General features: G+C 38.6%; 1 protein-coding gene across 4 annotated transcripts in view; it reads right to left on the reverse strand.

The window, feature by feature from the left end:
• Window positions 1-25,069, reverse strand: part of LOC106671103 (protein dead ringer-like) — a 170,912-nt gene that overhangs the window by 113,878 nt on the left and 31,965 nt on the right. For 3 of the 4 annotated variants that reach the window (XM_014401930.2, XM_014401927.2, XM_014401929.2), the window contains 2 exons: window positions 21,371-21,439; window positions 13,908-14,135 (listed from right to left, as the gene is read on the reverse strand). In XM_014401930.2, the coding sequence (XP_014257416.1) occupies window positions 13,908-14,135; window positions 21,371-21,439 (297 nt within the window). The remainder of the gene's footprint in view (window positions 1-13,907; window positions 14,136-21,370; window positions 21,440-25,069) is intronic. The other variant, XM_014401928.2, reaches the window with a different exon arrangement.

The following is a 25,069-nucleotide window of genomic DNA, read 5'->3' on the forward strand; positions in this document are numbered from 1 at the left end:
CACAAAAATTATTGGAGCTTGGCTATGAAACTTTGCCTCACCCACCCTACTCTCCGGACCTCTCGCCTACTGACTACCATTTTTTTAGACACCTGAACCACTACTTACAACACATAATATTCAAAAATCAAACGGAACTGGAAAATGCATTTATTGACTTTATCAATTCTAAAAATTCTGAATTCTACTCAGACGGAATTAATAAGTTACCAACACGTTGGGAGAAATGTATTGAGAGTATGGGAAATTATTTTGATTAAAGAACATTGCTTTAAAGTAACTAGTTTCTTTTTTTTTGTTTAATACCAAAATCCTGCATTATTTTCCGGACAACCCAATAATTTAGATTTAATTCCTGATTTCACTTATTCTTGAAACCATAAGTTTCAACATTGTTGTTAACCTTGCGTACCTCATTCAAGATATAATTTTGGGATGAATGGGTAGGTGTAGTGGCTAGACTGTATAGGGATAGCCGGATATAGGTTATATTTCCGATCTATTATTATTTGGAGAGAAAAAAAATTGCAGATGTACAAATAAAGATTTACGGCACAAGGAGTTCATTACGACGATAGCAGATATAAAAGAAAAAGTAAAAATGATTAATTAATTACGAATCCCTCTCGGGAAATATAGTAATTTAGAATAAATGGCTTGTGTTGGCTGACTGTATAGGATAACAGGGTGGAGGTTAAGATCTCAATCAAAATTGGATGAGTTGTAGACACCGTTCTATTGTCTAAATCGATGATGTTTTCAAGGTTAAATTTATGATTCGGTATATTGACTGCACTGGATAGGCTAACAGATAGGATATATGCTGCTTTGACCCTACACCGAGCTCTATAACTAGTAGTCTTTTCGACCAATTTCGTCCATGATGCGTTAAGCAAAGTTCAATTACTTACCTCCTCGTCAAATTAGGCGACGGGTTGTCGAAAAGAGGGCCAACAGGTCAAGCTATACACACAGTTTATTAAATATCTCACTAACCGATAGATCAAATTGGATGAACTTGTAGGGCTTTGTATGATAACCAACTTCTTCTACCAGATCCCTTTTGCCGTTTTTGCGAAATAAAAGAAGAAACGGCAAGGCACTACCTCGCAGAGTGTGATAGGTATGCTAGGTCAAGATTTGAAATCTTTGAAGGAGAGGACATCACCAAATCACTCCCCGAGATTAAATAGTCCAAAATCTTGGGGTTTGTGAACAGGTCCAAGAGATTTATGCAGGACACATGAGCCGACCAAGTCTGAAAATCTGTATTTAAAAATTTGTTACTTTGCAGTATAAATATATCGTTATCACGATCGTCGCTAAACGATCTCGGCCCATCTCGACTAAATTTGAACCCGAGATCAGTGGACAAATACCCATCAATTGTGTCAATTTTCAACAATTTCGATCAATTATTAAAGGAGATATCGAAGAAAATTTGAAGGGTCCTCGCTCAGAACAGCATAGATAATATATTTACTTTTGATTTTAACTAAATTTTGCTATTACGTAAGTTCACAAAAGGTTAATAATTGCGACAAGCTTGATCAACTTCGGTCATGCCTTTATAAGGGGATGTTTAAAGGAAATACGCTTTTGTTCTTTGATGCACACAGTGAGAAAATCACGACTAGGCCCCAGCGACCGATCCTTCTAGTCTAATTGCGTCAAAATTACGTTAATCGATAAATATTAAATTCAATTATTCTACCAAATTTGGCCGAGCAGTTGTCGAAAAGGACTAACGGGTCAATTTATAAACACGGTTCAATATCTCACTACCGATGGACGAAACGTGTCAAATTTATTTAACTTGTAGTGCTTTGTATGGCAGCCAAGTTTGATTGAAATCGGTTGTTTTTAAAAGTGTGTTGCTATGTCGTTTAATTTCATATGTTTCGGTAAAGCACAGCCTACCCTTGGAATGATTTTAATTTAGGTCACTAATTAGAGCTAATTAATTTGATCGATAAAAATATCGAAAATCAAGAAGTCATTTGAAAAATTCAAAATAGGCTTATGTCAGTTGGTAAACAAGACGAGAACGAATAACAGTCTCATTAATTTCCATTTTTTATACCATTTTCTGTTGGGAATCGTTTCATCCTCTTTAGGAAGGGAGTGAAATGAACCGGAAGAAACGTTCCGATGGCCGTAATGCATCCTCCCTCTTTTCTAGGCCACCGTCCGGTCAAGAAGACGGCGGGTAATCGATAAACACGATGTTCCCGGGGGAGAGTCGGTGCGACGTCCGCCTCGACATAATACGTCGGCGCGTTCGTGCATAAGCAGGAGTTCGACGGTGGTCCACGGCCGAAGGGGGAAAACGGGATCAATTAACTCCATAAAACAAGAAACAACATCCCGCATTAACATCTGCTTATATTTATACCGAACCGCTTTTTAATGATTTGTGTTTATTTGTAAATGACGAGGGTGTCGCATGACGAGGAGAGGAACTTCCCGTACCTCATGTCTCGAAGATCGTATTTCCCAGCGCATAAGTCTTCTCGGGGTCGATCCATTTTATTTTTTAAAAGGGAGACGAATCGAAAATACTCCGCCCTGTAAGCAGTTAATTCCTCTTTTCACACGTGTCTGAGAAGAGGAATTGGGGGGTGAAGGTTTAATACTGAATAAACAAATTTACTTTGACCTGTCTGAATAGAAACGTGTCGGGGGGGGGGGGGTTAGGAATGATTAAGATAGGTAGAGTTACAGTTGTGGACAGGTTAGGTTAGTTAAGTTTAGGGTATGTTACAGTTATGGACAGGTCCGGTTAGGATAGTTATAGACAGGTCAGGTAGCGTTATGGTTATGGACAGGCAAGGTTGGATTGAAAACCCATGCAGTTTTTCTGATCGTGTATTGGCAACACTGAATTGTTTAGCGGCAATGTTTGTTTGAAGTTAACAGATACAAATAACCCATCACAACCTACTCTTCTCAATTATTATTTTAAGTAGCTGATAAAATTTTCAAATCCACTTTTTATAAATTAACCCTTACTGCCCAATAATGGTTCATAACAACACTAACTACTAACTTTCTGTTAGGTAGGGGGAAATCCCGTAAGTTTAGGACGGCGCAATATTACCCATGCACTTTCTCGTCATTTATTTCACTTAAGCAGACGGGGGGGAGGGGTTAGGAATGGTTAAGCTAGGTAGAGTTACAGTTATGGACAGGTTAGGTTAGGTAAGGTTAGGATATGTCACAGTTATGGACAGTCTAAGTACAGTTTCGGTTATGGACAGATTCGGTTAGGATAGTTATGGACAGGTCTGGTAGCGTTATGGTTATGGACAGGCAAGGTTGGATTGAAAACCCCTGCAGTTTTTGTGACCGTGTATTGGCAACACTGAATTGTTTGGCGACAATCGAAAATCTCCATCTTGGATTCTTTACTGTTATATTAGTTAGCGGATAAAATTTTTCAAACCCATTTGTAACTTACGCTTTCTGGCCCAATATTGGTCCTGAGGTTAAAGAGAAATACTGTCAGTTTAGGTGGAGGGGGGCGCAATTATGTCCAGTGTTTCCGCATTAGTGTGCATTAGCAACACTGAATTGTTTGACACCAATCAAAAATCTTGGATTCTTCAATCTACAAGAGGAGTACATTTCTTCTATTATTGTTAATTTTTATGCTGATGACAGAATTGAAATGATTTCTTGTTTTATATTATCTTCCTATTCCTTAGTTTTAAACAATAAATCGCATTTTAAGGACTTTTGAATTAAATAAATTAACTAATAACGGTGAATTGAAACAATTTCTTTTTTAACGGTTTTACATAGGGATTGTCAGAGCTCATAGAAATACAGAATTAGCGTCAGTACTAAAAGGTAAGCAGGGAAAATCTAAACGGGTGACGCAACAGGTTAGTCATTTGCCCATTGGGAAATCACGACTGTATTAATTGGACCGATGCGACAGCCGTTGAGTCATTCAAAGAGAAATCATTTGAAAACTGCGAACTGAATCCGTTATGACATTTTGACATACGGTGCAGGCTTTTTTTACGTTAGCGGTCAAATATTGCAAAAATCGACAACGGCCATCGGGGGAGCGCGCAGGAAGTACGATCGTTAACCTTCGGGCCGATATTTCCGCTCGAATAATAAGGAATAAGTATTAAACAGAAAGGTATTAATGATATATGCGGGCCCACCTGCCTACATCTACAATCGTGTATGCTCATTAGACTTTTGATAATGCAACAACTAACAAAAAAGTTGGATTCGGCTAAATTGAAGAGAGAAGAGCCCGCCTGCGGTTCGACTACCCGCATTTTCCTTTTTGTTTTTTAATTAACCACTGGAAATTCGGCAATTTCTTGGTGAATCGTAGTTTCCCAATTGTTACACATTGGAACAGTGGATTTATATTTATATTGAACGGAAGAAGTCAGTCTGTTGATCCCGTTTGATCTGGAGAGTTCTAGAGTTGAAAGGTTGGCGAAACTCAGTAGGTTAGAAAATTCGTCTTATGTTTAACTGGGATGCTTAGATTAGTTTAGTATTAGATCGTTGGTACTGTAATCGTTTTTTATTCGAACTGTTTCAGTTAAGATGAAAATGGTGGCCAATATAATATCCATGATACAGACGATTGGTTTTATCTCCCTCTCGTAATTGCCTCCTGTGCTACATTAATTTAAGCCTGACAGTGTTCAAAGAATCTATGTAAAAACAACCGTACGCTGGCCTCTTCGTGAGAGAACAATAAAGGCCATGAAGAGGGCTAATATATTTGTTCTCATATCGAGACAAAACCTGCTCTTTCCTCGTTTGAGCCTAGGTGTTAATGTTGATTCTGTCCTCGTTGAAGCTGGAAAACCAAAGGAGAGGATTATTTCGCACTCTCTTTATAATTTGACAAGTGATTAGAACATACAGTGAGTCGTGATCACTGTTCGATTCCGTGCAAATATTGCGCAATGAAGACATTTTTAATACCTCGAGGGATTCAGTTTGATTAGGGAATATGACAAGTAGGCCGTTTCATATTTTAAGACATCACCAACGCTTAACGTCCTGTTTATAAGTTAACCCTTTCTGGCCCAATGCTGGCTCGGAGCAACACCAATTTTAGCCGTTTTGTTTAAGGTCTTAAGGGAAAACCTATGGATGTATAGGGTGACCCCTGTATTGGCAACACTGATTTCTTTAGCGCGAAACATAAATCTCTCTTTTGGAATCTTCTATCATTTTCAGACTTAGCACTGTGAGCACTGCAGCTGTACAGCTTATTGTACTTTAACCCTGGCTCCATTTTTGGGGGCTCGCAACACAAGTGTGAATTTGAGCCCCCGGTGTGCCGGTGTTCTTCCATTTTTGAAGGGGGTTGGGACCAAATTCAGGGTCGCCGAGTTCTGATCCCGCTCCTTCCATTGATGAGTGCCGTGTCAATTTCTTTCAATTGCGGCCACCGGTCCCCTTAGGCGTCAGAAAAAGTCCAGAGGCGACGGTGGGGATCGAACCCACGACCGCGGGTTCTACTAGCCGAGAGTCTGACGCCTTAAAAACTCGGCTACCGCGGCCCCTTTCACCTTCTTAATAATCCTTGTTATTATCTAACACCAAATTTGGAGTTTTTTTTTGTCCGTGTATCAGTAACCGATTTATTTGGCGTCAATCTAAAATCTCCATCTTGGAAACTTCAATCTCAAAAATGGCTCTTCGGCACCACTACATCTCGTATGGTTTTTTTATATTATTTTTTCAGCAGATACAAGGGTTTTGATACAGTTCTTAAATTAACCCTTTCTGGCCCAATGTTGACTCAGAGCAACATAAACTTTAAGGGTTTTTTAACCCTTGAAAAGATTAGCGACAAATTCCGTGACATTTGGGGGGGGGCACCATGTTTCCCTGCAATGATTCCGCCCATGTATTGGCAACACTGGTTTGTTTGCTGCCAATCCAAAATCACCATTGTAGAATCTATTTTTTTAACCCACCACTTTTGGGCCCAATGTTGATTCAGAGCAATGCCAATTTTAGCCATTTTGTTTAAGTTTAGATGGAAATCCTTTTGGGAAGTTTGGGGGCTATGTTATTCCTGCAGTGTTTCTACCCGTGTATTGGCAAATATTTGCTTAGCGCTAATCTAAAATTTTCAGCTTGAAATCTAATTGTTTTGATCCAGTTTCTATTCTAAATTAACCATTTCTTGCCTAAAATTGCTCCAAAGCGAACTCAAATCTTAATCAATTTGTTAAAGGTTAGCGCGAAATGCTGTAAATTGTGGGAGGGGGCCGTGCTTCTGCCCGAGAATTGGCAATACTCGTTCATTTGGCGCATTGACGACAGATAAAACTTTACAAATCCATTTTATAAATTAACCCTTTCTGGTTCAATGCTGGCTCAGAGCAAGTGTTCAAAGAGACCTTTAGCTTATTGTAATTTTCTTTTCCTTATTTGAATTCGCTATATTTTTTTTAAAAGCAGATTATTAACTGTCCCCGTCATATTTGAAACCTCAGTTCTCTCTCGACAGAGCTATTAGCTCGTAATTAGGATGTTGTGAACAAATTTTATAGGGATTTGATCTTATTGCCAATAAATTGACGTCATGCAACTTTCATTTAACATTGTCATTTCCTGCTTTAAGCAACTAGTTATGAACAATAGTGCTGTTTTCTGTTGATATAAAGCTGTCACTTTTATAAAACAATCGTTGACAAAGAAAGAATGATGGATGTAGGGTAGAAAAAGCCGACTTAATTGTCTTTATCGTTGTAACATAAACGGTCGAATTGATATCGTTACCGACCGGAGCAGTGGAACGCTATTTTATCGTCAGGTGTGCGTGATAAGACTGGAATTGCTCCTAATAATTTAAATTATACGTTTCATACGGCGACCGTTTTTGTCGATAAGAACCGATCGTCCCAGGGTCTCATAGTTTCAATCCGGCGTTTTACTTTCAAAATGGTAAAATTCCCTTTGAGGACTTATCGCCGTGGCGAGTCGTTTACCCCTTTCTTAAAATAATAGTACACAGATAAAAACAATCTCTGACACATATATTTAAGCGGAATAATGAACATATTTTATTTGATAAGACCTTATCCTGAATTATTGTGCTCATTAAAATTTTCATTTAACACCTTTTTTCCCTTCAGCCGATTATCTAAACCTCCCACAATGACGTATTGCCGTTATTTAAGCGTTTCTGTAAATTGTCAAGTTAAACTGCGATTTGAGCGACCTCAATAAATTCGGCCTTCTTCTTTCGACTAATTCATTACCATAGAAAAAAATGCGACTTAAAACGTGGTGATTAGTGACCATTAGTCTATGATTATTCGGAAAGCATGAGATGCGGTCTGGTGTGACGTAGGTTTCAGAAAAACATTTTCTTTATCGCGGCAACGCTTCGATCTTTATTGAGATCATCTTCGGGGCTTAAATGTTAAATTGTTTAAACAATGTTTGTAAATCCCAGGCCCTGAAGATGATCTCAATAAAGATCGAAACGTTGGCACGATAAAGAAAATGTTTTTCTGAAACCTACGACACACCAGACCGCATCTCACGATTTCCGAATAATCAATTAAAACGTTAAGTTGTATTCTTTAGCAAACAGGAATTTTGCAGCAACCCCTGCAAACAAAATTTTTATGAAATTTCTCCCTCTCACTCTCTTTCTCTTTCATTAACATACAAGAGACACAAGATTGAGACCAAACAAATCAGTGATGCGAATACACGGGCAGAAAACTGTAGGAACAACACTGCGCCCCCCTTAAACATCTGTTGGATTTCCAGCAAACCTTAAAGAAAATGGGTAAAATTGGTGTTATTCTGAGCCAACATTGGGCCAGAAAGTGTTAATTTACAAAATGGATTAAAAATTTAGATTCCAAGATAGGGATGTTTAGCATGGCGTCACACAAATCAGTGTTGCCAATACGCAGGCAGAAACACTGCGGGAAAACAGAATGAGGCCAGAACGACTACAAAAACCATACGAGATGTAGTGGTGGTGAAGGAAGATGGAGGTTTGGAGATTGAGGTTTCCAAGATGGAGATTTTCGTTGGGCGCCAAATAAATCAGTGTTGTCAATCCACGGATAGAAAAACTCTAAGACAACACTGCGCCCGCTCTAAAATGACTGGATTAGGTTAACATTTAACCAACTTGCTATTAGTTGCTTTGAGGCAATTTTGGGGAACAAAGGGTTAAACATTTTTCAGTCTTTGTGTCTGACAGACCATGAAGAACGAATGACTGTCCTTATACGTGATGTATAACGAATACATAAATGTTTTCACAACTGCAAAGACGCGGAATAAAAAATTAATTATACGTTCGATAATAAAAGTTGAGGGGTAAAATTGTGCATTAATTTTCCCCATTTAATATTCAAAAGAAGAGGGGATAATAAAAAAATTAATACCAGGTATTACGTTTTAAATAGAGTAGTTTTATGGTTCAATCATTATCGTATGTCTCTTTCTTAATTGTTTATAATTGTTTTCGAATGTGTTCGGCCCCTCGGCCAAATTGAGGCTAATAGCCTCGAATCCGTCCCGTCGACAGTATGGTAATTGCATAATAACAATATTTATTGATATAAATATTCCAATTTTGTTAGGGGAAGGAGTCAAATTGACAGGGACAAATTCGTTGGAAACACACGGCGGAAAATTACACCATTCCATATCCCCACAGTGAGAAAAAGAAAGAGGAGTAATTAAAGTTTAAATTATTATTACCGTCTTTATACAGATTCGAAGGAAAGTGAAATATTATATTCGTGAGAGCGGACTCCGAGCAATTTTAGCTTAACTGATTACCACTCCGGTAGCCCAGCCGTGCCTAACGGACAACAGGTTACGCCAATTTCAAAATTGATGACCTCTGCAAGAGCGATTGGGCCCCGAGCCCAGATGCTTCTTTTCTCATGATGATTCACTCCAATAAATGATTGAAGATACCCCTTTTGAGGAGATTTTTTTTCTTCTCCCCTTTTTCCAACCCCCTTTTATTTTTCACCTTCTAATCGCCCCTAATCCATTGGGCTTGTATCTAATCATTCAACGCCAATTTTTTATATTTTTACACGATCCTTTCCGTTTTGGTTATATGTGGAATTCGACCACTCATGGATAATAGAATATCTTGAACTGATTGAACACAATCGACTTTTTAAGCGTCGTTTACCCCTCAGCTGTAAACAGTACGCTTTTGGTAAGGTAAAAGGACGAGGATCCGACGAGATCATTCATCCCGACAGAGGGTAGATTACATTTACACACCTGCCAACAGGTTGAGGCCTCGAGGGTCCACGTGCCCGGTGAAGTGCCTCCAGGGTCGGGGAACACGGATTTTATCGAACAAAGCCCGAACCCCTCGGCCTTTCGTGTTTCTTCTCCCCCTCTTTCGTTTGTCAAAGTGTACCAGAAGCCGAAAAGGCGAACTTTTTTTCCCTACAAATAGTAATTTACAGCCGGTGAATGGGAAGCCCGAGGCTGTGCCGGCGCGTGCCCACAACCGAAGGACCTTTTGATAATGAGAATCCGCTACTGTTCTCTTTATGTAAATTCATCTAGAGAACTGCCGTTCGCTCTTTTAAAGTACACGAAACAGAGTTTATGCGAATGTCTGCCGGCCGACTAACCTCTCCATACCTGAAAATAAGCAATTAAATGGTTAGCTCCAATGAACTCCGGTGTCCTTCAAGGCGCTATCCTCCTTCCTGATCCTGGTCATAGCCTCCTTCCTACTCTTTCTGACAACACCACTATAAAAAAATCTCACTTTTATAAATCTGGAACCAATCCGGTATATAAATTAACCCGTTCTGGCCAAATTTTGACTCAGAACAACGCCAACATATTAACTTTAGAGTCTTTGTTAAAGATCAGCGGAAAGTCCCGTAATTTAGGAGGGGGCGCAGTGTTTGTTCCTGCAGCGTTTTAGCCCGTAGATTGGTAACACTGATTAATTGTTGCAATGTAAAATGTCCATTTATGGCTATTCATTACCAATTATATTTCGTATCGATTGTTACATTTGAGACAGAGAAAATTTTTCAAATCAAATTTAATTTAACCATTCCATGCATTTTTACGATTTTGTTGAAGGTTAATAAGAAATCCCGTGAATTTTAATGGATAGGGCGCAGTATCGTTCCTGTTATGTAGTGTGGCCATTAATTAATGATTAATTAGAGATCGTGAGAAGCGGTCTGGTGTGGTTAGGTTTAGAAAAACTTTTCTTTATCGTGTCAACGTTTCTATCTTTGCTGAGACCACCTTCAGGGCCTGCGATTTATAAACATTATTTAAATTATACAAATACATATAACATATGAATTTATAAAATGATGTATACATTAAAGAAATTTTAGGTTTAATAAAAGTATTTGTATTCGCTCAAAGTGTGTTTTTTTTTTTGTGTAGATGTGTCACTGTTGTGTGTCGTGTTGAGAGTGTTAGTGAGTTCTTCTAAACCTACATCACACCGAAACCGCATCTCACGATCTCTAAATAATTGCTGTTCCTGTAGTTTACCTGCGCGGGTATTGGCAACACTGATATATTTGGCGCCAAACAAAATCTCCATCTTCGAATCTTCAATCTCAAATCTTTGTAACAATTAATCGAATTCGAATACCGAGTCGGAAGAAAAGTAACAAACATGTTTTACAAATGTAAATAAATAAAACACACAACGAAATCGAACGTCCTTGGCGCACAGACTCATTCGTCCTTGAGAAGTGAGGTATTCCTGGAAAAAGATTGTGACTTTTTTGAACTTGATAAAAGCAGAATACACTACGATAAGTGGACGACAAGTTTTGTCAGTAATTACGATTGCTCTGGGCCAATGGCTAAAACCTATAAGGTATAATGATGTCCTAGAACAAGACGAACTTTAGTAACTTTGTTAAAATGTTAGCGGGAAATCCCGGAGTTTAGTGAGAGAGTTTAGATTGGCGTCAAATAATCAGTGTTACCAATATAAGCCGAGGAACAGCACTGCACCCGCCCTAAATACACGGGACTGCCTGGTAACCTTTAATCAAATTGCTAACGTTATTGTTCTGAATCAACATTACACTAGAAAGAAAGAGTTAAAAACAGGTTACGAATTGCAAATTGTATTTGCCAAATATAACAAATGAAACGAGATGCGTTGGTGATAAAGACCCATGTTAAAGATTAAAGCATCCAAGATGTAGATTTTAGATTGGCACCAAACAGTTCTGTGTTGCCAACACACGGACGACAAACTGTAAAAAAACAGCCCCCCCCTAAAATTAGGGATGCTAAATTAACAAATCGCCAATGTAGGTGTGGCTCTTAAACCAGAAATGGTTCATTTATAAACTGGGTTAAATCTCTTGTACCTGTTTACACAACTATAACAATCGATACAAGATGCAGTGATGGTGAAGAGCAGTATTGGAGCTTGAAGATTCCAAGATGGAGATTTTAGATTGGCACGACAGTAATCAGGGTCGCCAATACAGGACAGAAAAATAACAGGACCAACACTGCGCCTATCCCTAATTCCACGGATTTCCCGCTAGCATTTAACAAAACTGCTAAAGTTTGTGTTTCTTTGATTTCATTTTCAAATAACTTGTATCTGCGAAACAACTATTACAATCGATACAAGATGCAGTAGAGGTGAAGCGCTATGTTGAAGATTCAACATTTTTTTATTGGCGCCAAAGTAATCAGTGTTGCCAATACACAGGATGAAACATTGATGGAAAAACAATGCATCCGCCCAAAACTCATAGGATTACAACGCTTTAGCAAATTTGCTAAATTTGATGTAGCCCTGAAGCAACGTTGGGCAAGAAAGGGATAAAAAAATCTTACAGAGAATGAGGATAACAAGATCCGACTTACATAGACAAATCCAGGAAGACACCCTGACAGTAATCTTCTTTAATTCTCACCTTGATTTTGAAAGCTTCTACACTCTAAATTATTCCTACAGTCCATCAGAAAGCGATTAAAAGGCCGGTTTTTAACAATGCACAGGAAACATAAGCGAGTAGGTCGTTTTATCAGTTAATTAACGTATTGTTAGATAAACTGCATGTTTTAATTCATTCTTATTGTATTCTAATTGCGTAATTAGTTTGTTTTAAGTGTATTGTTATTGGTGACATTTTCTAGAGAGGATTCCCAGCTCAAAAAAATTAAAAGGCATTATAAATCCTTCGTCCTCCCGAGTGTAATAAGCTAATTCCAGGAAATAACAATTAAGTTTTGTAGATGAAGGTTTTGTTTACCGTGGAGACAACAGGGGATGTTTTATGATTATGATTGGGCAGAAGGACTTTAATGATAGGACATTTCCAATTCATATTCAAAACGAAGGGTGTCACGGCGTGAATAAGGGGCGAGACTGGAGTCCCGTTCCATTAGGCGAATGCCTAGGCGGCCGGTAGATGCGTTCGTGACCCGGCGGGGCCAACATCATAATAGAGGGTAATTTTCTATCGTAAAAATATATTAGTTTATTTTTCTCGGAAACGTCTCATGTGAAAGAGCGACTATAGAAGAAATACAAGAGTCCGGATGTGATAAACTTAGATTTCGAACGGAGATTAGCCTTTACCAGTTTTTCCAATAGTCCAAAGTTCTCAAAATATGCCACTTTTTTTCTAGCATGCAATACCAACACATAAATGGATATAACATGCCATATGAAATGCATGCCAGTCATCGCAGACCGTAATTTTTATGTTCATATTTTCGAATTTTATAAGTTTCTGTTTATTTTTCGTTGTAATTTCAAGGCAAAGAACCCTACATCGATTTGGATATAAATCGATCTAGGAACGAAATAAGGTCACAAAGTCAAACATTTAGAGCAATGGGAATGTATTTCAAGACGAAATCCACGCAATCAAGAGATATCAGGCAGCCATCAGAGCAGCAATTATAACCAGTTCTTGAATGGTGGATATCAAAGCCAAAGAGGTTAGGTAGGCAAAACTGACTCTTCTCGTTCTAAGACGGTCCTAAGACCAGAAGTAGAGGAGAAAAAGACGCCCTTGCAAGGAAGGGGCTATCATGCTGTCAGAGTAAACTGAAACAGCTCGAGAATGGTAGATATCAACACCACACAGTTTAGGTTGGCAAAACGGACTCTCAACTGGGTCTTAGGACAGAAGTAGAGGATAATAAAATGCCCTTGCAAAAGAATGAACTATCATGCCAACAGAGCAAACTCAAACAGCTCGTGGTGACTATCAAAACCAAGCAGTTTTAGGTTGGGAAAACTGACTCCCAACTGGAGCTAGGGTCAGAAGTAGAGATGAAAAGATCTCTTGCATGGAAAGAGGTTTTACTTGGAAAAACTGACTCTCAACTGGGTCTCCTCAGTACAAGAGTAGAGGGACACAAGCATATGTCTTAGCAAAAAAAAAGGACAATGCTTCTAGATCCTGAACCCTTTTTCTGGTAAAGGGATCAACGTATATCTAGATGATGATGATGATGATGATGATGACGAGGAGAGTATTAGAAAAAAGGGGGGTTGGTATTCCTCAAGCACTGCAGCCATAGGTGTATTGTACGTTTCCTAGTTTCTTGGTTCCGCTCAATCTAGATGTTTTTTTTAAAGAAGTAGATCATTGATTGGGGAGAAAGGGCGCAGAGTATGCATTCCCCTGGGCTGAACGAATGAACTTGGGGAAAAACCGAAAATATAGATCAAATAATAAAATTTCCGATTCTATTATTGTATTCTACGATACAAGCAAAGGAGCTGTAAGAAATAAAAAACCGTTACATGCACAGGCGAATTGCGAAAGGAGTTGAAAGAAATTAGACCGGGCCCCCTCCGACTTGGTGTCGGAAATACTCCATTGTTAATAAGAAATAAAAAGAGGGTTAATAAAAAATGGAAAATTACTTGCCTGACGGACCTGTTTGAACTGCTCCTCGAAGCTCCAAGTCTGTTGGGACGAGGAGGAGGATTCGGAGGAGTGCGAGGACGCCGACGAGGGTGGATGGACGTTCGTCGGGAAGTTGGGCGCCGTCGGCGGGTAGGGTGGATGGGGGAAGGGGAACGTTATAGGGAGCGAGAAGGGCGGCGGAGCTACCATCGCCGGCGGTGCCGACATTATTTTCGACTCTTCCCTTTCCTGTAACAAAAGAAAAACATTAGAATTAGAAGTAGTTTGATAGTTTGACTTTCTTTATCATAAGTGACCTTGTAACACATAAACTGCGAAAGATAACATAATCCGAAAGACAATGGATCTTACAAGAAAGCGCTTTAATATTGTATTATCGTATACTACCTTTGATCCTTATCGATCATCTTGCATTATTTATCTACATCTTAAATAGACAGAAAAAGTTTGAGCCCTTTCTGGCCCGATATTGGCTCAGAGGAATAGCAACTTTAGTAATTTTCGTAAAAGGTTAGTACGGAATCCCGTGAGTTTATGGCGTGCGCAGTGTTGTTCCGGTTATTCTGATATTTATTGGCAACACTGATTTGTTTGGCGCCATAGTAAAATCACCATCTTGGAACCATCAATCATCGCTCTTCATTCGTCTTGTATGTAAACTTACATTTGTCTAGCCGATTGTCTTCATGTCTCCATCCAGTTGTTAATTAATCCTACATGGCCCTATGCTGGCTCAGTCCAACACCAACTTTAGTAAATTTGTTAATGGTTAGCGAGAAATCCCGTTATGGGGATCGCAGTGTGGTTCTTATAGTTTTTCTGCAAGTGGGTTGGCAACACTGAATTTTTGTGTGCTAATCTAAAATCTTTAACCACTAATCGGGGCTCTTCACTACCTCTGCATCTCGTATAGATTGGTATAGGTTTAAGAGATAAAAAAATTTTAATTCAGTTAATTTAATTAACCTTGCTGTCCATTGCTTACTCAGAGCAACACAAAATTCAGCCATTTTGTTAAATGTTAGTGAGAAATCCCGAGATTTTATGGGGTGGGGGGCAGTGTTGTTTCTTCAGTGTGCCAGTGTATTGGCAACACTGATTAGTTTGACACAAATTAAAAATCTCCATCTCTATCTTCAATCTTCAAAATAGCTCATCACCACAACTGCGGCTCGGATTGTTATGGTTGTGTAAGCGGATAATTTTTTTTTTATCCAATTTATAAATTTATCATTTTTGGCCAGATGTTAGTTCAGAAAGACCAGCTTTAGCAATTTTATTAAATGAAGCGGACATTTTTGATTCATTGACTTCAGGGAGGGGGCTTGTTATCCATGCAGTGTTTTTGCCCGTGAATTGGCAACACTGAAATTCCCCATCTTACAAACTTCAATTTCCAAAATTGCCTTTCAGCCCACTGCATATCTTGTGAATGCTTATTTATTATTATAATAATTATTGTTTAGCAGATACAAATTTTTTTAATCCTCTTTTTAAATTCACTCTTTAACGCCCAATGTTACCTCAGATGAACCCAAAGTTAAGCAAGCTTGTTAGGTTAGGTGATATTAATGGGGGGGGGATATCCAAGCAGTGTTTGTTCCCGTGTATTGGCGCACTGAAAGTCAATGTAAAATCTCCATCTTGGAATTTTCTACAAACTCTAAAATTGCTCCAACAACATTAGTCAAATCCAGTTAATAAATTAACCCTTTATGGCCCAATGTTGGCTCTGGACAAGAAAAGCTTATTCAATTTGATTATGGGGGGGGGGGCAGTGTTGTCCTAGTTTTTATGTACGTGTATTAGCAACACTGAACTTTTTGGCGCCAATCTAAAATCTCCATCGTGAAAGTTCTCTTGCAATCCCCCAAATAACTAAACGTTTTCGTTTCTGTAAAAAGGCGACTTCACCAATTAAAATTCAAAACAAACAAAGTGAATGTCTTATTGTAATGGGAAGAAGGTCTATAAGAGATTTTTTTTACCTATGCACCATTATCAAACCGATTTGTTTGATCTGTGATGTCTGGCGATCGTCAATCACTGTCTACCTGAACGATACCTGGCGAAATCTTCTATATCGGTTTCCTGGACGTTTCAGGGGTGGTAAAAACATTCATTTGATTGTTATATTGTTATGAATCATTTAAAAACTTTAACGAATTTATAATTGTGAGAAAAGGAGACATGATAGGTTCGATCTTTTTGAAGGCGGAGTGTTTACTAGTTTTATATAAAAGAGACAATTCTTGGAAAACGACTCATTACAAATCGTAAAACGATTGCAAATTCCTAGCTCGGAATTCAGACTCAAATCAAAATAACAAATAATAAATGTAGACTTTCACTTAATTCGCACTTAACTTGAACTGAAAGTCAACTACCCCGGCATCCGGGCGTCTACGACCGTTTCGAAACAGCTGTGGAACGCAAATCGAATCCAGTTTAAATTGAAAAGTAAAAATGTCGAGTCTGAAGAGAGAAAGAACGTCGAACCAGGAACCGTCCAAAATATTGGACAATACGTTCCTCAGATGGATTTTTTTTTTTTTGCTTTCAGTACTGAGCTGATTGGCCATATATGTTCGTCAGATGGATATTTTCCAACAATTTTGGCCACCAGGTTAAAGTGTGAAAGAAGAAAACAAAAGAAAAACAAGTGCTTATGTGAACATTCTTAAAATAATAATCAATGTTGCCCCTGCATTTTTTCTGCTCGTGTATTCGCAACACTGATTTATTTTGCGCCAAAAATATTAATCTTAGAATCTTCAATGTCCAACACGGCTTTTCAGGACCACTGCATCTCAAGTGAATAGTAAAATTAGTCTATCAGATTGCTCAAACCTAGTTTATAAATTAATGCTTTCTGGCTCAATGTTGGCTCACAGCCCCACCAACTTTAGTGATTTTTTTGAAGGTTAGAAAGAAATCACGAGAGGCTAAGGCTTGGCGCAGTGTTGTTTCCACGTTTTTAATTTAACTTCAAAATTGTTCTTCACCACCACCACTGCATTTCCCATTTAGGTTAGAAATACCCAATCGTAATTTTAAAAATTTTGTGTGGGTTCGGGGAAAAATCCAAAACATTGCATCATTTTTTATGACAATTTTGTGTGTGACATATTTGGTCACTTCTTACCTGAAAGTAATTCCGAGTCAATCCCGAGGATGTGAAAATATTGAATTCAATCTCGGCCCGCACGGCATCGTTATCCGGGTTGCATGTCGAAAATTAGACGAGAGAGGGCAGGGGGGAAAAAAGTTAATAATCGACTGAATCCAGAGTTTCTAAGAATGAATCATATGAATGAAGAAAGCCACCAGAACGGACTCGCCGGCGGAGAAAATAAAAGACCCAATTAGGCATTCCGATCTAATTCAATCCCGTGACGCAATTCCAGGACGGGACTGTTTCGAGTGGCAGGAGTCCCCGTGTGCGGCCCGGGGGTAGGCGACAGTCGGGCCTCACCCTGCAGGTAGTCGAGTGTAATCCAGCCCCTCCCGCATAGTGAATAAAAGAATAGGAAAACGGACGGTGGAAGAATCAGTGGAAAGACACAGAAAATTATATTTCAGACTGTTCTGTCAATGCCAAAAATCGAGGACGAGATTTAACCGTTCTCTTAAGAATTTCGGCATTTCGCTATATGTCATAAAGGGGACGGAAAAAGATTTAACCCTTTCTTGCCCTAAGTTCAAGCCTCACGACAACACCAAAGTTAACAAATTTGCTAAAGATTCATCTAATCCCGTGAGTTTAGGACGGACGCAATGTTGTCCCTGCTGTATTTTTGCAATTGGCAACATTGATTTATTTGGCGCCAATCTAAAATCACCATCTTGGAATCTTCGCTTTCCAATATGGCTCTTCTGCACCACATCATCTCCTATCGATGTTGTAATTCCTCTAGCAGACTGTTCAAATACAGTTTATAAATTAACCCTTTCTTTCTTCTTCAATGTTGGTTCAGAAGGGCAATTAGCAATTTGTTGAAAATAACAGGGGAAACCGCGTGAATTTATGGCTTGGTGTATTGTTGCCCCAGCAGTTTTTCTGCTCATGTATTCGCAACACTGATTTATTCGGCGGTAAAAATATCCATCTTAGAGTCTAGCAATTGTAATTTGGCCAAAGATGTGCGGGAAGTCCAATGAGATTAAAAATGGCGCAATGTTGTTCCTGCAATTCTGTCCGTGTATTGGCAACACTGATTTATTTAGACCTGATCTAAAGTCTCAATATAGAAATCTCTTCTCCAAAATGAGTTTCACTACCGCTGCATCTCGTACCGATTGGTTATAATTTGTCATCTATTTCCAGTTTATCCCTTTCTGGCTTAATTATTAATCCTAAGAGGAACAAACAATAGCCATTTTGTTTTAAATTATTTGTACTGTTTCAGTAAACATGAAAATGGTGGCCAATATACAATCCATGATATAGACGTTTGGTTTTATCTCCCTCTTGTATTTGCTTCCTCCTGTCGTGTATTAATTTCAGCCTGACAGTGATCAAGGAATGAATCTATCTAAAAACAACCGTGCTCTGGCCTCTTCAAAACAGAACAATAAAGGAGGACTAATATATTTGTACTCATATCGAGACAAAACCCGCTCTTTTCTCGTTTGAGACTAGGTGTTGATTCTGTCCTCGTTGAAACTGGAAAATCAAAGGAGAGGATTATTTCGCACTCTCTTTATAATTTGACAAGTGATTAGAACATACTGATTAGAACAAACATTGAGCCGTGATCACTTTTCGATTCCCTGGAAATATTTATAGTTTAGTTCTATTACCCGGACGGGTGCAGTTGGATTCGGGAATATTGGAAAAGTAGGCCGTTTTATATTTTAAGGCATCATCAACGTTTAACGTCCAGAGAAAAGTCGTCCTGTTTATAAATTAACCCTTTCTGGCCCAATGTTGTATGTAGTAACCCCAATTTTATCCATTTTGTTCAGGGTTAACAGGAAAATCTCATGGAGGACCACCTATACGGCGTGGCAGTGTTGCCCTTGTATTTTCCAGCCCGTGTATTGGAAACACTGATTTCTTTGGCGCGAAACAAAAATCTCCCTCTTGGAATCTTCAATCGTGCCTTTTCTTTTCTTTATAACCCTTGTTATTATCTAACACCAAATTAATTTTAATTATATTAGTTTCTTAACAGAATTGATGGGCAACAATCGTTTTATGATAAAGGTGTATCTTTAAACAGGCAATAGGTTTCTGCTACTTCACATACCCCACGCGTCGCAATAGTTTGATCAAACGAATCGTACACTTGATAATACTGCCCCTGTGACCTCGCGTCCAGTAATTTGTTGGTGATTCCAATTAATAATTGGTGTCGAGTGTTTGGGGCGTTGCCGAGACGGCGTTAAAGAAACGCCAAGGTGGAAAAAAGGAGCCCGGAATCGTAAACAAGTGCTGGTGAATGGTCTCGACCATTTAGGCACCTCCGTCCCATAGATCACAGAAGCCAGGTAAAACGGCTACGGTACCTCTTTTATTAAACGGGAGCCAAAAAGATAGCCGGGAGTAGTAATTTGCTCCTGAGGGCAGGCGTTTTGGGGAAAAAATCGAGAAAACACTTTAACTAATTTATTTTTCGTCTATTGACTCCCTGGAAAAAATACAGCAATGTAACATAAGAACATAATGTAATACTTGTAGTATAAGAACGAAATGACAAGGAAAAAGATTCAATCGATACAAATACAGCGAACTTTCCAAACTTCCAAAATTTTACCAAGGCGGAGTAAAAAGATTTAGAAAGCGGATAACGGGAAAGAGTAAACGGTCAATCTAAATCGTAATAAAAAGCGTTAGCTTTTCAACGATTAAACGAATCGATCGAAAAGGGATTAGAAGAACGGCGGCCGACCGGGAAGCACTTAAAAGCGCAAACAAAAGTCGATTCGTTCCAAGTGTATTACGATCAAAACGAGGAAAACAATCAACGTGAACTATTATTCCGTACGGCGATTACAACATCCCCGTATAGATTTTCAAACGATGAAACTGTCGGACCAAAAACGACAAGGTTCATCAATCCGCAGACCCTAAGAAGAAACCTCACAACAAATTTTACCTAGGTGGAGTCTCATTAAAGAAAAGAAAAACTTAAAGATATTATCCTCACGAAAACACCGGACTTCCTCTCAGTTGAATTCGGTGAGATACCAACTGAGACATTAGCGCGGGCGTAGTGTTGTCCCTGCAATGTTTTTGTACGCGTATTGGCTACACTGATTAGTTTGGCGGTAATCTATAACCTCCATCTTGGAATCTTCAATCACCCACTTGGCTCTTCCCCAGCATTACATCTTGTATCATTTGGTATATTTGGTAAGCGAATTTTTAAAATCCGGTTTTTAAATTAACTCTTTCTGGCTTGATGTCGGTTCAGAGTAACAACAATTTTTTTTTTAAGGTGAGCGTTAAATCCCGTGAGAATTAGTCGGGGCAGTATTGTTCCTACACATTTGACACACGCTGACTTCTTTTGAAACAATCTCAAATCTCCCACTTGGAATCTTCAATCTCCACCATGGCTCTTCACCCCACCTTCCTAAAATCCAATTTATAAAATAACCCTTTGTGACCCAATGTTGGCTTAGTGAACACCAACTTGAGCAATTATTGTTAAAAGTTTGCGTTAAATTTCGTGAATATAGGAGGGGCGCAGTGTTGTTCATACAGCTTTTCTGCCTATGTATTGGCAACAATGATTTGTTTGGCTCTAATCTAAATCTCCATCTTGGAACTTCAATCTTCAACGTGGCTCTTCACCAGCACATCTCGTAACACTTATATTTTAAGCAAGTTTAAGCCGGGCAAGCAGTGTGACAGATTTTGTACCCGTGTGTTGCAGCACTGATTTGTTTGGTCCCAATCTAAAATCTATCTTGGATTCTTCAAACTAGAGCTAATACCTGTTTTTCGTTTGAGTGAGTTTGGTGGTCCACTGGGGTCTGTAAGTTTTGAATATCTGCGCGCATTTTTCTCAACAACACACTTGGTGGTGCAACTGCTGTTCATTTATTCATCCAACACCATCCACAAAAAAACGAGACTTTTTCCACGTTTGATTCGGTGAAATATTGACATATTGACATTAGGTGCCAAATGTAAAAAACAAGAAAAGAAGATTTGATTTAAGTCCTTTGGGCCTCGAAGTTTCGCATTATTTCGATAACCGTCTCTTTGACTTTTATATTCCAAAGGAGACAACTGAGTTGAGTGTATCACTATCAATGGAGTCGAATCTAAGGACTGAATACTAATAAGGATAGGAAAATGAGTCCATTGTGCCTCCCAGCTCCTATATAATGCCCGTTCTCGCTCTGTACAAAAGGTAATTTATACAGATTTCCCTCTGAAATGAAGAAGCCCTGAAAGGCTATTTTTCCATACGACTCGCCTCCCGGAGGGAGAAATTTCGTTCCCTCACCTGTTTAATTTTGACAAGGCTCGGCGGGTCCCTGACGTCCTCCTCCGGTTCGCTCATTTCGGCATTGCTCTGAAAAGCGAAAAAAATAATTAAACTACTGCTTTAATTAATTTCATTCAAAAACATATTGGAGGTAATAACCTTCAGCAAAAACTATCTTAAATTTCCATGCCGTTTACAACACTACTACTAATGAATACACTTTACACGAATTACAATATAGATTTGATTAATCCTATGCCTAAGGGAGTCCAGTTAAGAGTATTTATACCATGAAAAGTAGTTAGCAAGATAAATATAAGAGTAGAAAAGAAAAACTTATATCAAACCAGCATTAAACAAATTCTGAAGGATGACTCTTATACAATATTTATAACAGTTGACAACAATATAAATAAAAAATAAGAAAATGCTGCAATATAATAGAAACCTGCTAGGTTGGAGATTTTTGATTGGCGCCAAAGAAATCAATGTTGCCAATACACGAGGAGAAAAAGTGTAGTAACAATAGTTCGCCCCCTCAAATCACGGATGTGCTAGGCAAATGCGACAATGCAATGTTGGTGAAGAGTCAAGTGGCAGAATAAAATTTCCAAGATGAAAAATTTATATTGGCGCCAAAGAAATCAGTGTTGCCAATACACGAAAACCAAGCAGGGACAAGCTCGCTCACCCTAAACTGACTGGACTTCACGCTAATTTTTAACCAAATTGTCCAATTTGGTTTCACTTTTCTTGCCCAAACGATTTTGGGGAAGAAATAATTAAACCTTTTTGTTTCTCTAAGATCCAATACTGTAAGTGGCAAATTTTGGTCGCGGTAATATGAAATCTACCAAATAAATCACTGAGGTTAGGTTAACCCTCCCCCCAAATTCTAGGGTGCCATTTAATCAACTTTTTATCGTTTATTATTAACAATATTTGAAAATTTTGAGCACGGGCGGTTTTTTATTGTTTAGCCGGATAAACAACGAATATAAGCTGTCGGTTGTTGTATGTTTTTTGTCCGCTAATACAACCTGATTGCTGCGGGAGTACAAAATCGAAAGGACTCTCGACACCCTTGATTATCTGTAATAGTTCTCCGGCCCCAACACTCCGCGTCGCCTTTTTGTGGGATTATTCTCCGAAGATCCCTGCCCCCCTCCACACCGCCGCCGCGATAATCCAACAGTCACAAGATATAATTTGAAAATTTTTATTGTAACCTGGCTATATAATTATCGGTCACGGAACCTTCCTATAATAACACCACTCCTCCAAAACTAATAATTGTTTCCATTTAGCCTGGAAATTGCCCCTGCCTCAAACAGTCCTATCTCCCTCTCTCTCACTTTTTCTCTATCTCCAATTTCGAAATAAATTTAATTCTTAGTTAATATAAATATTAGCCGGGTATCTCGCGTGACTCCTACTCACGCATTCCTTTTCTAATATTATCTGTCCCCAAACCTAATATAGTATTATACAAGGAAAAACACATAACGAGATATCTATAGAATATTTCCAGTGATAAATATTTCCCCAATGCGAAGGGGGGAAAAAGCCTTACGGTTTTTATTATACGCTGTACCGAGTCAACGGAAAGATAAGAGAAAATATGCATTTTAAACGCACGCACATAAAGAAAGCTAAAACCACATAAACATCCTCCTTGAAATTATGTGTTGTAAGCATACGATAATAAAATGTGCAAAATTATTTTTTTAACGCTCTATTGCGCGCCAAGTCGATGTTATTTCGAAAGAAATCAACTGACTGAAATCGGAGAGCGTGCATTATAGGAATATGTAAAGTCCTAAAATGGAACTGACGTAACAATGACAGAAAACACTTTGAAAATATGGTTATTGGCTAAGAACCCCCTCCCCCTCTTTTTGTAACAGCAACCTACAAAATATTATTTTCCTTCATTTCCGTTACTCCATTGGTTCTGATAGAATATATAGAAATATGAAAATATAGATTTAAAAAATCAATGAGAAAACTATAAAACAATTACGAAAAACTACTAGGATTGAAGGAGCCAAAACACCATAAACACTGCAGGAACTAATGAGGCTTCCATAAACTAATGTGATTTACCGCTAACCTTTAACAAAATTGCTAATGTTTGCTCTTCGCCAACACTGGGCCAGAAAGGGTTGATTATAAAAAGGATATTAACAATCTGTTAAGCCAATATAACAATTTGGTATTAATAAGAGATGTAGTGCGGGTAAGGAGTTGCTCTTTCTCTTTCTAAAGTTGGAGAATGAAGATTCCAAGAGGGAAAATTTCGATTGGCGCCAAGGAATCAGTGTTGCCAATACACGGGCAAAAACAATACATGTACAACACTGCGTTCAACTTAACCTCACCGACTTCAGTGCAATCTTAAACTTGATAATGCCGTTCTGAGCCAACGGGGAGCTAAATAGGGCATTTATAAACTTGATTTTAACAAGGTGGAAATGAATATTGAATATTGAAGATTCCCGGATGGAAATATTCAACTCGAAGCAACACAACCTTTCAAAATTTTGTTGAATGTTAGCGAGAAATCCCGTGAAGTTAGGGTTGGTGCAGGGTCGCCCCTGCAATGCTTCTGCCCCTGTATTAGCCACATTGATTTTTTGGCATGAATCTAAAATTTCAGATATGTCTCTTCACAATAACTGCATCTCGTATCGATTGCCATATTTGAACCTTTTCTTGGCCAATTTTGGTTCAGAATAACAACTTTACCAATTTTGTTAAAGGTTCGCGATAAATTCCGTGGAGTTGGGGTTGGGTGCAGTGTTGCCCCTGAATTGAAACTTTGGGTAATCGATCTAACATCTTCATCTTGGAAATTTCAATCTCCAACATATATCATCACCACAACTGCACCTCACTTATAATATACGCCACCATCACCAATTTTATATTATACATATTTTACTGTATAATACCTTTTTTGCCTAATGGTTTAGGCAATTTTGTTAGAATTTAGACTTGGACCATGGCTTATCTCCATGACTGCAACTCATATGCATTGATATATTTTAACCCTTTTTTTGCCCCATTTTTGGCGGGAACAACATTACCAATTTTATTCAAGGTTAGCACGAAATCCCATAGAATCAGGGTCCGGCGCAGTGTTGCCCCTGCAGCTTTTCTGCCCGGTGTTCGCAACACTAATTACTTTGGCGCCAATCTAAATCCCCATTTAGAATCTTCATACTTTTGTAAATATCCTATACAAATTTCTTTTAATGTATAAGCTTTTCAACTTCTAAGTTTTCAAAATTTTCGACGGGAGGCCCACTCAATGAACATAGACGAACAGAACCCGGTTTGTTCAGCTTCTTCGGCTTGTATCGTTTGTCTCGGACTGATAAAAATAGACAGAGGAAGGTGAAAATGACTTATGATTAGAAGAGAATGGGATTTTTGCCCGTGGGCTCCATGGCGTCGTCCGATTCTCGACCGGCTCCCAGGAAACACCTGAAATCACGAAAGTGAAGCCGCCGCATGCCCTTAATTCAATAGGGGACTGTAACGGGCCCCAATTATTTCTCATTAGAAAGCAAGGAATACTTTCCAACATTGGTCAAATTAATAACTAATTTGAACTAATTAGCCAATTTCCAAAATTAGATCGCATTTATTGCTGCAAGAGGATCCGATTGAGCATAAAGAATTTTGAGACTCGGACGAGGGAGGTTGTCAAAA

This window comes from Cimex lectularius, unplaced genomic scaffold (assembly GCF_000648675.2).
Source record: "Cimex lectularius strain Harlan isolate CLEC.00 unplaced genomic scaffold, Clec_2.1 scaffold201, whole genome shotgun sequence".
NCBI classification, from domain to species: domain Eukaryota; kingdom Metazoa; phylum Arthropoda; class Insecta; order Hemiptera; family Cimicidae; genus Cimex; species Cimex lectularius.